This window comes from Diceros bicornis, chromosome 5 (assembly GCF_020826845.1).
Source record: "Diceros bicornis minor isolate mBicDic1 chromosome 5, mDicBic1.mat.cur, whole genome shotgun sequence".
Lineage (NCBI taxonomy): Eukaryota > Metazoa > Chordata > Mammalia > Perissodactyla > Rhinocerotidae > Diceros > Diceros bicornis.
Window position 1 is genome coordinate 5,890,436 of NC_080744.1, and position 17,573 is coordinate 5,908,008.

At 36.1% G+C, this 17,573-nt stretch overlaps 1 protein-coding gene across 6 annotated transcripts in view; it reads left to right on the plus strand.

The window, feature by feature from the left end:
* Positions 1–17,573, plus strand: part of MIS18BP1 (MIS18 binding protein 1) — a 51,522-nt gene that overhangs the window by 25,405 nt on the left and 8,544 nt on the right. For all 6 annotated transcript variants that reach the window (XM_058540645.1, XM_058540647.1, XM_058540648.1 and 3 more), the window contains exons 8-13: positions 314–471; positions 2,873–3,024; positions 3,463–3,559; positions 5,607–6,474; positions 14,228–14,400; positions 15,177–15,337. In XM_058540645.1, the coding sequence (XP_058396628.1) occupies positions 314–471; positions 2,873–3,024; positions 3,463–3,559; positions 5,607–6,474; positions 14,228–14,400; positions 15,177–15,337 (1,609 nt within the window). The remainder of the gene's footprint in view (positions 1–313; positions 472–2,872; positions 3,025–3,462; positions 3,560–5,606; positions 6,475–14,227; positions 14,401–15,176; positions 15,338–17,573) is intronic.

Sequence of the window (17,573 nt, forward strand, 5' to 3'; positions counted from 1 at the left end):
GGACAAAAATATATATATAAAAAATTGATTTTATTTTCTTATAAAATCAGCTTATGTAGGAAAGCTAAGAGCACAGAGTAGGAAGCACTTAAGAGGTTCTATTTGAGTTTTTTGACTTGAGGTGTTATACTTCAGTCCTTTACGGGAGAAGGGAGGAAGTCATGAAGGCTTAACTAAGGTAAGATTAAAGGTAATCTTTGCTGGGGGAAAAGCTCTATCTGAGGGACTTTTGTTTGTTTATTTGTGGGTTTAGTTTTTTGTTTTCTCTTTTTGAGAACCAATATTAGGGAAAAAATACTATGCTTGCTTCTAGGACTTCTGGAAAGAAAGAGGAAAGGGCCAGACAAAAACAGAAAGCTAGAAGATTTGTCCCTAACATACGAAAATCAGTGAAAAATGATGCAGGAGAAAACCAAACCGATATTCTCCAAAGAGCCAGCACTACTTACGACCTCGATTGTGGTCAGGGGGGTATGTTTGCTGTTTTCTTCTGTGTTGGTGTGGTGGTAAATTCTTACATGAGCTCCACGGCGTGTAATTGTCTACAATGGATGCAGTGCTGTGTTCTTGACTTATACTGCCCTGAAATTCCTTTTCCACTGCTTAAGGAGGAGAAACTGCCATGCAGCCTGCTCACAGTCGGCATGCAGCTTACTTCATTAAATAGGACCTGTTAATTAATCAGAGTACCGAGAACACTGCTGAACATATCAGTGAAAGAAGATTGTTTCCTAGACCCAAGATGTTTCGGCTGCCAGCCTACCTCAAGCCTATATTATGCCTCTGTTTTTGTACTAATTTCATTTTGTCTATTAAGATGAAACCAGTTTGCTTTCATGGAGGAAATGGCATGGTTTTTTTGAATGACCATTGCTATGGAGGTAGCTGGCAGAACTGTTCTATGTCAACTCTTTGCCAAAATTATAATCTGCCTCACATGCCATCCCACCTCACCCCATGCCAAAGAACATTAACTTACAGCTGTTTCTAGATAACACACGCGAGTCAAAGTTCCTAGAATCTATTGTATCAATTTCTGCCGATTCTACCTTGACCTTGTAATGAAGAGCTTTGCAGAACTTCAAGAGTTGAGGATTGCCTCTGGCAAAAACATGACAGCACACTGGATATAAATGTACCTGTAGGTCACTTCCTCACCCCACCACACCTCACTCCCCTGTCCCCTCTTTGAAACTTTGCTTGTCCTTTCTAGGACACAGAAAGGAATAAATTAAACATGTAGATGACTGCTTGCCCAGAGCTAGCAAAAGTGTACTCCTTATTGTTGCTTCAGTTCCTTCTCAACCCTTCCTCATTGTATCAAAAGTCATTTTGTTTCCTATAAATGTGGCATGTTGCAAGACTACCTCAGTATTCTTGAGTCCTAGGACTACAGCACCTGCTGTATCCTTTTTTTACCCCTAAATTTAAAAATCCCTAAAAGTATATCTCACTTTCAATAATTTGTTAATCTTCTTTAGCCTTAGATCTTATCATCTCCCTATCCCAGCTTTTCTTTCATTTAAAGCAGTGTTTTCCAGGAATTTGAGCTAAATTGTGAATATTATTGGTAAACTGTTTGAGAATACAAATGTAAAAGACTAAAGTTTGGTAAACTATTTTACATGCTGACTACTTCCATAGGAAAATCATTCAGCAAACATTTTTAAAGCACCTTCCATGAGCTTTGATCTGTGTTAGCTGTTAGGAACCTAGGGATGAGTAGGACAAGATGCCTCCCCGTGGGAAGCTCAGTTTAGGGGCAGATAGTCTGTTTTGGATGTATCATTTTTCTCGTGATTCATTAGATGTTTGTTTTATGAAACTGTTAAGACACTGAGTGTCCTCATATCACGTGTTATTTTGAGTGGTGGTGGTTGGTGCTGTTGTTTTTGTTATTATCATTACACTTTTCCGTGAGAAAACCACTAAAATAAAACCATGTCTGACATTAAACAACTAAGGTTATCCAAAGGTGCCAACCAATGATAATTTCAGATCATGTGATTGTGTGTGTATATTTTAATGATTTACCTAAAATGTGGTTTTGCATATTTAGTGCTATAATCTATATATCATAGTATTGCTATTAAAGCACTTTATTTATCTTTGTTATTACACTTACCAGAGTATATTATAAATGATCATTTATCATTTGATATTATATCATATGTTATATATAATATCATTATATCATTGATATTATAATATCAGCCTCTTTCACTATACTGTAGTTATCTCAAGAGCAAGGACCATCCATTGTGTATCTTCAAGTACAGCTTCTAGAAGAATAACAAAAATGTTTTTATAGTTTTATGAGTCCTTTTTAACTTATCTAGAATTTCAACTCAATAACCATTTGTAAATTTGTAGAGCCTATATTGTATACTATTTAATTTGGTTTTGCCCCAAATTTTAGTTAGCATAGATTGTTATACATTGGAGTACATAAACTAATTGAAACATAATTCCGTATACACGAAGAAATATAAGGGAAATAGAGTTATTAGCTTCCTGTTTAGTTGATATGCAGTTAGGATGAACAGGAATTTGTATTTACAAAATGGGTTAACCTTACTATTTTGCCTTTAGATGTGACAAAAGAGATCCAAAACAGATAGTAATGAATAATATGGCTATCCAGTTTTTCTTTGGTTTTTTTTGAAGAGAATAAAAGAGATTTGAACAAACCATGGCCCTATGCAGAGTGATTCTGTCCAATTAAAATTGCTGTATATCATAATCAACTTTAATAATGAGTATTTGTGACGTTGGATTAGACAGATTTTTTTCAAAGTAAATTCTTTAATGTGGAAAGGCAACTTATCATTTATATAATCATTTATTGAAATCTCCATCTTTGTACTCGTAGAACTGAAGAATACTAAGTGCAGTAGGTTGCCAGGAGCTACAGAATTAAACGTTTACCATAGTAATCACCAAAATAAACCACCATTAAGGTTCCCAGATGACCAAATAAATAATACTGTTCAAAATGGAGGAGGATATGACTTACCAAATCAGGTAAGCTTTTACTGTACACTGTTTGATATGTAGAGGGGTGGGGTGGTGCTACTGAAAAGGTTCAGGACCAAATCAGATCATGAGTTCTGTTTAAGTATCAGCTTTTCATTAGTTTTGGCACTTGATATTTATTTTCCCAGTGTCTCATGGAAAAGTGCAGGCAAGAACAGCAAGTCTTAGCTCTTAGGGTAAGGCTTAAATTAAATAAAAGCACTTGAAACATCACAAGTATTAAATCAGTAAAGGAAATATGTAAGTAGTGGATACCCACATGGTCCTTCCAAAGCTCAGCTCTGGCAGGTGAGTTTCTGAACGCCTCTACCAATGAAATGTGTAGAACTGTAAGTGCCTAAACATTTGTATGCTTGGTACACACTGGAAATGCTGAGGTCATGTTTATGGTAGTGACTGTTAAAACATTATCTTTTTGTTTTGAAGGAATTAATTGGAAAAAAGGAATATAAAAAGGCTTCAGAGAAACTCAAAAATTGTGAAAGAAAAACAAATGAAAGGATAATTAAAAGTCAGAAGCAAGGTAATATATCTTTATCAGTTTTGTAGTAAATAGAAAGCTACTATTGGAAATATTTTTAGTATAATAAAAGTAATCTCATAAATTTCCAAATCTAAAATGGTAAACCATTTCAATTGGTTATAAATGTTTGGTTTTGTTTTTTTTTAATATAAGATGATTTGCATAATGAAATAATCCATTACTTTACCAGATTTACTTACACGTTTGCCTCCTTTAATCTAAGTACTAAATAATTTTGTTTAAATCACAAAAGTATACCTCATTTTAAATATGCTTATAGGAATGTTTAAAGACTGTGAATCCTTTTATGAAATTAATAGCATACTTCAGTTTTGTGTAAGTGTGGATTTTCAGGGTGATTTCATTGAAATCCTGCATATCAGAATTTAAAGAGCCTTTTCTCTACACATTAGCAGGTTTAAAATGTCACGTTGAGTTAAATCCATCAGCTTAATAGTATTTTTTTCTATTTTATTTCTTCTTGTAAATCACAAGTAATGAAAGTGAAGAACCTTTATCAGTGTTTAAAGAAGTAGGGAGAAAAGCAATACTACTTAGACGAGCAAGTTCATACGACTTAGGTGAAAGTATCCAAAATAGGCTGAATCTTTATTCAAATTATTTAATAAAATGAATAAAAATATTCAGAATACAAATGTTTTATTCAATATTAGAAAGTTCAGAATTTCCAAATTCCCAGTTGAATGTTTGAATCAGATTTTTATGAGGAATTAGAAGAAAGCACTCCCCTCATAATAGGAAGATCTGTGATTCTATGGAGAAATCTTGTAGAAACTTTCTTGGTTACTTTTGATTAGTACCACTTCTCCATGGATTATAATTTAGAGGCTTCTTTTCTCCCCAGCATCAGTATTACCCATCAGTCTTTCATCTTGTCATTCATCTTGTAAAATGGCACATAATATGTGTATGTTGTTTCAGTATTTCACTATGACGATTGGCGTGATGATTTATAACTTGTATATATTTATAATTACAATTGGATGATTTAAAGTTAGAAATTAAATTAGTTTGGCTTCTGGTTTCTTAAGTTTCAAATTATAGGATTTCCCTCATTTTAATTTGCTTTCTTTAACTAGTGATGGTATAATATTCTCAAGTTCCACATTAGTTATTATCCCATGATACTTCATAGAGTTTTTGGGGATTCAGCAAAATTGTATCTCTATGGCTACCATCGGGGATGAGAATGGGGCCGTTAGATGGAATTCCATGTTCTCCTAACTCTCTCTTTAGCTAGGACAGCTTCTTCCATATATTACTTACCTACTAAGGGTTTAGCAACCGTAGTGGTTTGCTTATGTCTCCTAAATATTTTACCTCCGAAGAGTTGATTTAACAAATGTTTATTTAGCATCTACTATATATGTGAAAGAATCTGTACTAAATCCAGCAAAAAAAATCCAAAAACGAAGGCAAAGTTCTTACCATTAAGGCTTTTTTAATTGACAGTTGAAAGTTAGTTGAAAGTTAAGACAAGTGTGTAATTATAATGCAGGGCACATTGTCAAACATGGCATTATTTAAAAGTATTCTGAAAATTTCATGGAGAGCTTTCATTCAGTTGTGGGAATCAGGACAAAGTTTGTGGACTAGATGGGTTAGGGAATAAAACAGAAGCAGGTAGTGATTTGGTTTCTAGATGAGTGAAGGAAACTTTCCAAGTAGAATGAATGACATTAATGCGAGTTGCGAATCAAGAAGATTTGAGAAACAGTGGTCTAATAGACGTAGAATGTGGTTCAGATTTGAGTACGGTATTGAAGGCCAGGCAGGGGAGCTTATGTGTACACTGAGTAGACTGAGAAGTTACGGATAGGTTGGTATAGAAAATAGTATATGTTTACACTGAAGGGCGGTGATCTGATCAGACCCCTGCTTTAGGAAGACTTGTAGGACAGTAGTGTGTACAGTGGAGTTCGTGGGGGAACAAAACAGTTTATTTGTGAAAATATTTTTCTATACTTTATTTTGTTTATAGCTAACTTGAGATTTTGATCTTTGGTTTTGTCTTATGAAATTAAAGAGAGAACTGAAGAATTGAATATATCCATTGATATTCTAACCTCAAAGGAACAGTTTATCTCAGATGAAGAAAGAAAATATGTGGCTGTTAATCAGAAAGAAGCTTATATTTTAGTCACACCACTTAAGTCTAAAAAAATGATAGAGCAAAAATGCATGAAGTATAATCTGTCCTGTGGCACTGTTAAGGCAGGAGCAGATTATGCAGTGCCAAAGCTCCAAAAAGAAAGTGAATCAGACTTAAGTGAAACTACAAGTTTGATCAGTAAGCCCACAAAGACTTTAGAAACTACATCTGAGTATAGTGTGGGTCATAAAAGTGAAAACAAGGACGATTGCTGTGAACGTGATTTACTCATAGTCAACCAGAAAATAAAAATGTCTCGTCCTAAAAAGGAACAAACAGTCGCCTCTGACTTTAAGAAAAATACAAAGTTATCAAAATTGAAGAAAATCGAAAATCAAGTAACTATGTCAGTTTACAACCATCAGTCTTCATCAGATTTGTCTGGTGAAGAGACCAAAACAGAAAAGGAAATTGGAAGGAAACCTGGAGTTGTTAAGAAAACAGGAGCAAGAGATACCAAAGAAACAGTAGTTCACCTGAGAAAAGGCACAAGAAACACCACAAGGAAAATGCCAGTGACTTCTGAATCTGAAACTGAAGAAGGTGAAAATGAATTTCATATCAAACAAAAGAAAGCTAGATGTTCTGCTAAAGAAAACCTTCAGAAATCCAGTATTAGGAGGGAGTTTCCAGTTATTGAGGCGGTGGGATCTGATAAGACAAACAGGCATTCCTTAGAACATTTACCTGGTTTAATTCAGGATGAAGAATGGAATGAGAAGGAATTACAGAAACTTCATTGGTAAGTAGTTTAGATTTGACTCTGAAATATCTAGAGTGGCAACAAAACAGTTGAAGACATAAAAACCCCAATAAGGGGCTGATTTAATGACTTCTAATCATTAATATGGAAGATGGGATCCAAAACACATGGAGAAAAATTACAATTTATATAGAGAATGGAGGGAGAATACAGATAATTTCTAAATAGGTACTTTGTGGCCATTTCTGCAGCCTGCATATGAGGAAAGTAAAAGTGACCTTTTTTCTGTTCATTCCCATTTAATATTTCAAGACAGCCATTGCCCCGCCCAAAAAGGTAACTATGTGAGGAGATGGGTATGTTAATTAACTTGATTGTTGTAATCCTTTCACAATGTATATGTGTATCAAATGATCACATGTACACTTTAAATATATACAGTTTTATTTGTCAATTATACCTCAGTAAAGCCGGGAAAAAACATTTCAACACAGAGAAGCGCTGCTCTCTCAGCTTCACATTTTAAGAAATATTTTATAATTAAATTTACTGTTATAAAATCTTAAAGCGGAATTCAAACTTGTAAATTATTTAATCTAGTCTTTTCCCCTCATTTATAGAGAAGAAAATGGTCTCAGAAATTAGGTGATTTGTCCAAGGTTTCATAGTGCTGCTGTTACATCAGGTGTGATAACAGTTGGATTTGGCTACATAGACTTGACAAGCAGTTTCCGTAGTGTGGTAGTGTTGGAAACCAGATCCTAGTTGAGCTATGAAGAGAGAATGCGAGAGTAAAGGCAATCCAAGTGGACAACACCAGAAATTTGGCAATTATGGGCAACAGAGATGCATAGGTAACAGACGAATGATGGTAAGGGAAGATGTGTATTTGCTTGCTTGCTTACTTGTTTGTAAGAGGACTCATGCCAGAGCATGGGGCAATGCTGGTGGAGATGATCTAGTAGAGAGAAAGGAAGATGTGATGGATGAGGGAGAGGTTAGTGTAGAAACATGCCACACCCAGGGTTCCACTCCCTTATGGACCCCCAGCCTTACAACATTTGGAATTCATTTTCAGATCTACCTTCCTGAAACAGTTTTCCTAATGCATCTCTGTGCCACTATACTCTTGCTTTTTCAATTTCCTGCGTGTTCCTTCTCTGTCTTATTTTCAGGCAGAGAAGGTAATCTTCCTTCTTATTCTCCAGAGTTCTTGGTTTGGGCTGCTTTTTTCCTGTAATGTACTCCTCAGTGATCTTTTCTTCCCAAGGTTCTAACCTTCCTCTTTGTACAGGGACTCCCAAATCTGTATCTCTGGTCCTGAATTTTTATATTTAGGTTTGTATTTCCCTTTTCCTGCTGGACATCTGTACATAAATCTCACCTACAGCTCTAACTTAATATATGTCAAAAACAAAACTTGTTTTTCCCCTCATATCTACTTTGCCTGACTTTCCTGTTTCTGGAAATGTAATTCTTTCAGTCAACTAGGTTTAAATTCTTTCTCATTACAGTAGTTCCCTTTATCGTTACAGTTGATCATTACAGTAACATCCGTGAGGATACATTCCAAGACCCCCAGTGGATGCCTGAAACTGCAGACAGTACCAAACCCTGTATTTACTATGTTTTTTCCTATACATACATGCCTATGATAAAGTTTAATTTATAAATTAGGCCCAATAAGAAGTTAATAATAAATAGAACAATTATGTAATAATAATAAGGAAAGAGAACAATTATAAAAATATACTGTAATAAAAGTTATGAGAGGGCCAGCCCCGTGGCTTAGTGGTTAAGTGAGCGCGCTCCACTGCTGGCGACCCGGGTTGGGATCCCGGGCTCGCACCGACGCGCTGCTTCTCTGGCCATGCTGAGGCCACGTCCCACATACAGCAACTAGAAGGATGTGCAGCTATGACACACAACTATCTACTGGGGCTTTGGGGGGAAAAAATAAATAAATAAAATCTTTAAAAAATAAATAAATAAAAGTTATGAGAGTGTAGTCTCTTTCTCTCTCAAAATATCTTAGTGTACTGTACTCACCCTTCTTGTGATGATGTGAGGGTTATAATGCCTACGTGATGAGATGAGTGAGGTGAATGATGTAGGCATCGTGACACAACGTTATTTTTGGACCATGGTTGACCATGGGTAACTGAAGCCATGGAAAGGGAAGCTGCAGATAAGGGGGTCTACTGTATTGGGGTTTTTTAAATCTAATTAGTTCCCAAGGAGCTATAGATTCTTCTACAGAGTCATTCTGTCTGCAGCATTTTTCTTGACACTCCTCTTTTTCAGATCTTGAATGCCTTTTGCCTGAACTATGGAAGTAGCTTTGTATTTGGACTTTGTTCTTTTCATCTGTGTAATCTGTTTTATACATCTCCAGATTAGGCTTAATGTATAGTTGTGGTTCTGACAGATCAAAACTTTCATTGCATTCTTACTCATCTTTAAATTCTATAAAGATTCTTCGGCCTTGCGTTGAGAGCATATGATATTTTGACCTCAATTATCCTTTCCAGCTGTATCCCCCATCATTTCCTTATGGTAAAGGTTCTGAACCTTTGCTGTATATTCAGATCGGTTAATTCTCCATATGATATAAATAAGACCTAGAGTCTTATAATGTTTCAAAATGCCTAGGAAATAATCCAAAATTACTCTCAACATAGAAAGAACTAGGAAAATTTCAACTCCCATGGAAAAAAATAACCAACAGATGCCAATGCTGAGATACCACGGATGCTGGAATTATCTGGTGTATAACAATGCTCCAGGAACTAAGAGCAGACATTCTTGAAATGAACAGAACCTTAGAAAATCTCAGCAAGAAATAGAAGATATAAAGAAAGATCAAATGGAAATTTTAGAACTGAGAAATAAGATAATCAAAATAAAAACCTCATTGGATAGGCTCAATAACAGAATGGAGATGACAGAGGAAAGAGACAGTCAGTGTCAGGAGTAAAGGATAGCAAGAGAAATGGTAACTATCTGGGTAAATATAATAGACCAGTCTCTTGAGTTCTTGACAGTGGTTAATGGTTGAAAGTAAATATTCCAGTGTGTGATGGAGTTTTTGATATATATAATATCAGAATATATAAAACAGCTACAACACAAGGAGGAAGGTGAAGAGGCTTATATGATAGTAAGTTTTTGCGTTGCAGTTGAAGCAGTAAAATATCGATTCTAAGTAGACTAAGTATGTATATATTAATCCTTAGAGCAGCCACTAAAAACTATACAGAGAGGTATCTTCAAATATATAATAGATAAATAAAAATACTAAAAAAAATTTAAAAGAAGGCAGAAAAGGAGAAGTAGAAAACAGAGGGAACAAAGCAGAAAATAAATAATAAAATGGTTGACCTAAATCCAAACATAATTACACTAAATGTTAATGGTCCAAGCACACCGTTTAAAGACAGATAGCCAAAATAAATTGAAAAACATAATTCCACTATATGCTGTATAAGAAAAACTTGCTTTAAATATGACATAGGTGAATTATAAGTAAAAGGATAGAAAAATACCCTGCAAACCCAAAAGAAGGCTGGAGTGGCTGTACTGATATCTGTCAAAGATTTCAATATGAAGAAAATTATCAAGGATAAAAAAGGACATTACAAAATGATAGAAGTGTCAGTTTACCAGGAAAGCATAACAATCCTAAATGTTTATGCACCTAACAACAAAACCTCAAAATACTTGAATCAAAATCTGACAGAACTGAAAGGAAAGGACTGAACTGAAAAGATAGTCAAATCTACAATTATAGTTGGAGCCTTCAATGAGCCTCTCTTGGTAATAAACTGGTCGACAGAAAATTAGCAAGGATATAGAAGAACTGAACAACACCATCCACCAACTGTATCTAACTGGCATTTATAGAACAGTCCACCCTACAATAGGGAAAAAATATATTATTTCCAAGGGTAGGTAGATCATTCACCAAGATAGAACATTTATTAGATCATAAAACACATCTTAACAAACTTCAAATAACTGAAGTTATATAAAAGGTGTTTTCTGACCATAATTGAATTAAACTACAAAATTAAAAAAAGATAAAAGGAAAATTTCCAAGCTGTTGAAAATTAGATAACACACTGGTAAATAATCCATGGGTCAGAAAGGACATCTCAAAGGAGAATAGTCTGAACTGAACAAAAATGAAAATGTATCAAAATTTGCAGTGTGAGCCCAGAAGTTCATAAACAACTTTACAAGGTGGTTTTGTGGAGCTCATTTCTCTTCCTGATTTCCATGGTACTTTCTGCATAAATGAATTGAGGTACATTCTTACAATGAATGGACTAGTGAGTAATCAAAAGGGAGAACTATAGTTCTCGTGTCGTTTAATGACGGGGATACCTTCTGAGAAATGCGTCATTAGGCGATTTTGTCGTTGTGTGAACACCATAGAGCGTACTTACACAAAGCTAGATGGTATAGCTTCCTAAATACCTAGGCTATATGGTACTAAATCTTATGGGGCCACTGTCGTGTGTGTGTGTACACACACACACACACACACACGTATTTGGTCTGTTGACTGAACCGTCATTATGTGATGCATGACTACTTGTAAGAACTTGAGTGAATTTCAGAGGCATTATGCTGAGTGGAAAAAGCCAGCTCAAAGGTTACATTCTATATGATTCCACTTGTATGGCATTCTGGAAAAGACAAAACTAAAAAGAAAGGAAACAGGTCGGGGCTTGCCAGTGGTTATAGTGGTGGATGACAACAAAGGGGTAACTAGGGAGTTTTTTCAGTGTGATGGAACGGTTCTGGCTCCTAATTGTGGTGGTGGTTCTACAAACCTATGTATCTGTTAAGATTCATAGAACCATACCCAGAAAGACAATGTTACTGTATGTTAACTTAAAAAAAAAATGTTAAAAAAGTGCCTAGACTGCATACCTACTATTAAAATATTCAGATATGGCAGGCTTGGGTTTGGGCTGTGCTTCTCTAGTGTTTTCAAAGCTCTAACCTGCAGCCATTCCTTAGAAATTTACCATACTATAAATATGAACTACTTTCCATTCCCTAACCATATGTCACATTTCCTCATCTTCATTTCTTTGCTAATGTTGTTGCCTCATTTTCACCTTTTAAATTTTTATCCATCCTTCAAATTTTATCTCACATGTCACTTCTTCCCTGTGACCTTTCCTCGTTATCACCTGTTCCTACTACCCACTCAATTAGATGTAATGCCTCTTTCTTATGAACAACATAAAGTAGTTCTGATCCTGACTGCACACAAAATAATCACCTAAGGAGCTTCTGAAAACTACAGAGTATTGCCACTCCAGACTACTGAATTGAAATCTTCAGGGTAGAGTCTGTGAGTCTGTTTGCTTCTTTTATCTACTTGTTTGCTTATTTGCTTGCTTGCATTTTTGGTGTAAGCACCTAAAGTGATTCGTAGTGGAGCCCACTGCTTTGTACCCCGCATCATGTTTACGACTTAGTGGGGTAGACAAATATTTAGCAAATACTCACTGTAAGAAGTTTATGAGAATATATGTCAGGGAAATTTGATTTAGCTTAGGCAGATACTTGAGCTAAGATCTAAAGGATAAATAAGAACCATTTGAAGCCAGCGATTCATGATAAGTGCTTTTTAAATAGAACAGCATATGTATAAGTAGAAAGGAAGAGAGCACATATAGAAATACTTTTGAAAGAAGGCCAGAGGCCAGTCCCGTGGCGTAGCGGTTAAGTGCGTGCGCTCTGCTGTGGCGGCCCAGGGTTCAGATCCCCGGCTTGCACCGCCACACTGCTTGTCAAGCCATGCTGTGGCGGCGTCCCACATAAAGTGGAGGAAGACGGGCATGGATGTTAGCCGAGGGCCGGTCTTCCTCAGCAAAAAGGGGAGGATTGGCGACAGATGTTAGCTCAGGGCTGATCTTCCTCACAAAAAAATTTAAAAAACGAAAGAAAGAAAGAAGGCCAAATGACAGGAGTACAGAGAGTGAGGAAAGAATAGTACAGGATGAGACTAGACAGGCAAGGAGCAATATAGGTCATATTAAGTATTTTGGTTTTTATGTTAAAATTATGGAGTTTTAAGTAGGACTGGAGTGACATGATTAAATTTGCCTTTTAAAATTATGTGGGATAAACTGGAAATGTGTTAATTACAGACTGATTTTTTATTAAATGCATTAAGTATTTATTTATTTTTTTTTGTGAGGAAGATCAGTGCTGAGCTAACATCCGTGCTAATCCTTCTCTTTTTGCTGAGGAAGACCGGCTCTGAGCTAACATCTATTGCCAATCCTCCTTCTTTTTTTCTCTCCCCAAAGCCCCAGTAGATAGTCGTGTCATAGTTGCACATCCTTCTAGTTGCTGTATGTGGGACGTGGCCTCAGCATGGCCGGAGAAGTGGTGTGTCGGTGTGCGCCCGGGATCCGAACCCGGGCCGCCAGTAGCGGAGCGCACACACTTAACTGCTAAGCCACGGGGCCGGCCCAACATTAAGTATTTTTATTATGACAAAATAGTCCTTTTAGGCAGTTCTAGACTTGCAAATCAGCTATGTACACAAGTAGGGAAGCTTGAGCCCCAAAATCCCTTTAGTTCTCTACTTTAGGATACCTGTGGCGTGATTAATTATGCAAAAGAGTAGACTATTTATTAATAAATGTTTAATGCCCATAAGTATTTGTTCTCCTTTTATGCATGGAGTGAGAGGTATTGTATAGTCAGCTTATACCTGTTCACAAGAGCTGATTCTTAAATTTTCAGGGATCTTACAAATTGTCTTTATTAAAAATTAAATTATATAAACTTACAATTAAATTCATTAAAAACAAAGTAATACTCTAAACTTATCACTTCCTACTTATTTTACTACATCTTATTATCTGTGCCCTTCAGGTTCTTTACGTCTATTGTATCCACATGGTGGAAATTCTATATAATCATGTGCCCTCACACGTTTCTTACTCCACATCCAGTGACGTCACGTTGGTAGCTTGAAGTCACAATGGGACTATTTACAGTATGGAAATTGGCAAACATTACAAATCAGGACTTTTTGCATCACACTGCATGGGTTAATTGGGGAGTTAAATAGATCTTTTCTGGCTGAACTATCAGCTTAACCACAAAATATAAAATCTGTTGGGGTCGGCGGTGGGGAGGGGGCAGTAATATGTATACCAGGTTCTAAATAATCATTTCCAAATGAACTTTTAGAATATAACTCGTTTGTTAAATTGGGGAACTACTTTATATTGACTTATAGTTTTTTTCTGTTTCAATTTTCATTTCCTTCAAGTATTGTATCTAAAATACTGAGTTCTATAAATTATAATAGATTGAAAGCAAGCATAACACTTTTTAATAAGGGTTTATAACCTGGCGTATATAGGAACTAAGAGCTCATCTTCCAGTATACTTAGTACTAGTAAGATTTGAGCAACAGTGTAAAAAGTTAGTCATTCTAGTCCCCCAAAAGATCAAATCATTGATTGCTTGGACTTGGGAAAAAATGTTGAAAGACTGGGATTTTTCAAATTAAATAGAATACAGCAAAATAGAAGGCATCTACGAGATATGTAAAATTACATCTTCACATTTTAAGCACTAGAGTAAGTATTGAGTGGAGAGAATAGTATCTCCTTTCCAAATTGTTATCTAGAATGATTTTGGTAAAATTCCTTCAGCTCAGTAAATCTCGTTGATTTAGTCATATGCATTCAGTAGGTTATTTTTATTGATTTGAATTTCTTGTTCGTTAACTGCTTTTGGTCTTCCATAGTGCTTTTGCATCTCTTCCAAAGCACAAACCTGGTTTCTGGTCAGATGTAGCTATGGCTGTAGGTTCTCGGTCTGCTGAAGAATGCCAGAGGAAATACGTGGGAGATCCCCAAGGAAAAGGCTCCCAGAAACGTGTCACTAAGGAAAAGCCAGTCAATCCCAAAGGGCAAAATGGTAATCTTTGTAGTAAATAGTTTCTTCCTAGTTCTCAGGATCAATTTCTAGTCACTCACTAAATGTATTTTATATTTATCCATGTGTCTTATTATAGGTGTTTTCTGAAAAATTTTAAAGCTAGGAAGGGCTCTAAAGATCATCTGTTTAATTAAGTGTTACCTAGATAGTTACTTACATTACTAGGAGCCTTAGCAGCCTTGTGCTTTGAGTTTATTCTGGGAAGTCTGCAGTTGGATCCAGAGATTTCAGTGTCTGGATTATTGTTCTAAGGGTCTAATTTAATATGAGGCCACTTGGGTAGGGCCCCCTAGTAATTGATAAGAAAACTTAGGGTAAATTTAGTCTTTGTAGTCCCCGGGGGTACACACTCCTGCCCAGGGTTTATGCCAGAGAAGTCCTCTACTAAGCTTTACGGAGTATCCAGGATCCCTGTCCTAATTCAGTAATGTTTATATTTTATCAAAATCCATAAATAAGGCATTCAGCAAGAGGAGTGTGGGAGGTAACCTTTCTCACAGGGTAAAGACCTTTTCAACCTCACCCTGCCTAATGATAGGTAGTTTCTTCATGAGGATCTTATGGACTGATCACATTGCACAGATCCCAGTGTAGAAAGAATCATTTGTCATATAGGAGACTTGTAAATATTAATAACAGAGGCTGAGTTTACTTAATAAGAATACACAATTTAGATTTTGCAAAGGCTATTAACTTTAGAGAGAAGTTACTGTGAATGACCAAATCCTTATCAATATGTTTTCCTGACTCTTAAGGCAAGATTGGTGATGCTGATAAGAAGCAACCTATTAAGATAACTGCCAAAGTGGGAACTCTTAAAAGGAAGCAGCAGATGAGGGATTTTCTGGACCAGTTGCCAAAGGATGACCATGATGATTTTTTCAGTACAACACCTTTGCAGAATCATAGAGTACTGGTAAGTAGTCTTAAATGCATGAAATCATTGTTTTATTTATATTGACTTTTATACCTTTCATTTTTATGTATGGTTAGTGTTTATTCTAGTATTTAGGCCAAGGATTGATAGCCTCCACAGACATGACCAGAGGGTGGTATAGGAAGCAGTCTGCCAGTACGTGCCATTCTCATTGGTGTCCAGAGTCTGCCCTTCATTAGGGTTCAAAGGTAATGTTTGTACAACCAAATAGAAAACCTAGAAATAGGCCAAACGTGTATAATAAAAATTTCAAATGCAATGAGGCAAACTTTAAAAAAAAAAAAGTGATAAGATTATTACCTACTGTATAGTAAATCGTGGGGAGGGATTCAGTGACAGCACAAGATTGACAGATGTGAATGTATAAAAGAATTAATTTTTGCAGTATGAAAAACAACATAAAAACAACATAAAACTTAGCATAACTGAAAACTTTAGTGATTGGGATAAAATATTTGCAACAAATAAAACAAAACAAATAATATTTATAATATGAAGAACTCATTCAAATATTACTAGAATAATAAAAAGTATCAAAATCACAGGAAAAAAGGGCAAGAAAATTCAAAAGGCTGAACAAACACTTGGGGAAGTGGTCATTTCAGCTAGCGATAAAGGAAATTGTATGTACACCTTCTAAATCACAGAATCTTTTTAAACAATAAGTTAAAATATCCACTAACAGAAAGCGATGGAGATGTTGATACAGTCATACATCAGTGGATGCATAATGGAAGCACACCTTTTGGAAAGGATTATGGCAATATACGAGAGCCATAAAGATTAATTCCACTCATAGGAGTTTATCCTAAGAAATTCAGCGAAGTCAAAAATCACCAAGATATTCATTGCAGGTTTATCTTTACAGCCAAAAACTGGAAACAATCTATATATCCAATAAGGATGTTCTTCATAAACACAGTGAAATACAGTACAAATTTTAAGCACAAACTTGAGACTGTTTCTAGAATCTAAAGATAAATATTAAGAATACTAAGATTAAAGTAATATAAAAATACCTGGATATAGACAACTGGACTATTAAGGGTAAAAATTGAAAGAGTTGTTTTAGTGAGCTAAACTTAAGGGTAATTTTTTCATCTACTCATGTCTTAATATTGCTGTTAAAACATCTCCAGTTTAAAAAGGCTACACAGGGGCCGGCCCGGTGGCGCAAGCGGTTAAGTGCGCGCGCTCCGCTGCGGCGGCCCGGGGTTCGCTGGTTCGGATCCCGGGCGCGCACCGACGCACTGCTTGGTAGGCCATGCTGTGGCGGCGTCCCATATAAAGTGGAGGAAGATAGGCACCGATGTTAGCCCAGGGCCGTCTTCCTCGGCAAAAAAAGGAGGAGGATTGGCGGATGTTAGCTCAGGGCTGATCTCCTCACAAAAAAAAAAAAAAAAAAAAAAAAAAAGGCTACACAGGGCTTTCAGAATTTAGTAACATCGTCATCTGGGACCCTTTTTGCCTACACAGTTATAAAGGGAAATATTTGAAGGGAGCCATGGGAGGCTCTTAACTATGTTCTCTGCACAACAACCGTGGTCTTTTAGGGGTTGTACGCTTTATATTATTTCACCATCTTGTCAGGTTCTGTGTATGTTTTGGCCTAAATGCAAAAGTTAGCAACATTTTAAAAACAAAGATAATAAAATAGAAAAAGAAAGCAGTGAATTGTAGTTTATTTTCTGTGGCATAAGTCCACTTTCTCTAAGGTTTTAATAAAAATGTAAGTAAAATCTTAATTAAGGATTGTTGTTTATTGGAAATATATACACACAAAAGTTGAATAGTGCTTGAGTTCCTATTAAGGGCCAAGCATAGTAATAAATGAATTCCAGTTTTGTTCTGTCTACATAGAGGTCAGCAAACTCTGGCCCAAGGACCAAATCTGGCATACTACCTTTTTTTGTAAACAGAATGTTATTGGAACACAGACGTGCCCAGTGTTTACATGTTGGCTCTGGCTGCCTTCAGGCTGCAGCAGCAGAGCTGAGTAGTTGGGACAGAGACTGTCTGGACCACAGAGCCTAAAACATTTACTCTCTGACTCAACAGAAAACATTTGCTGACGCTTGGTCTACACAACCTTGAGAAATAGCTGTCATCGTCTCCATTTTACACAGCAGAAACTAAGTTTTTTAGAGGCCTAGGCTCTGTTCTTTACCTACTAATATTTTTAGTTATCTCAGTTGGAAAATTATAAGGAGGAAAA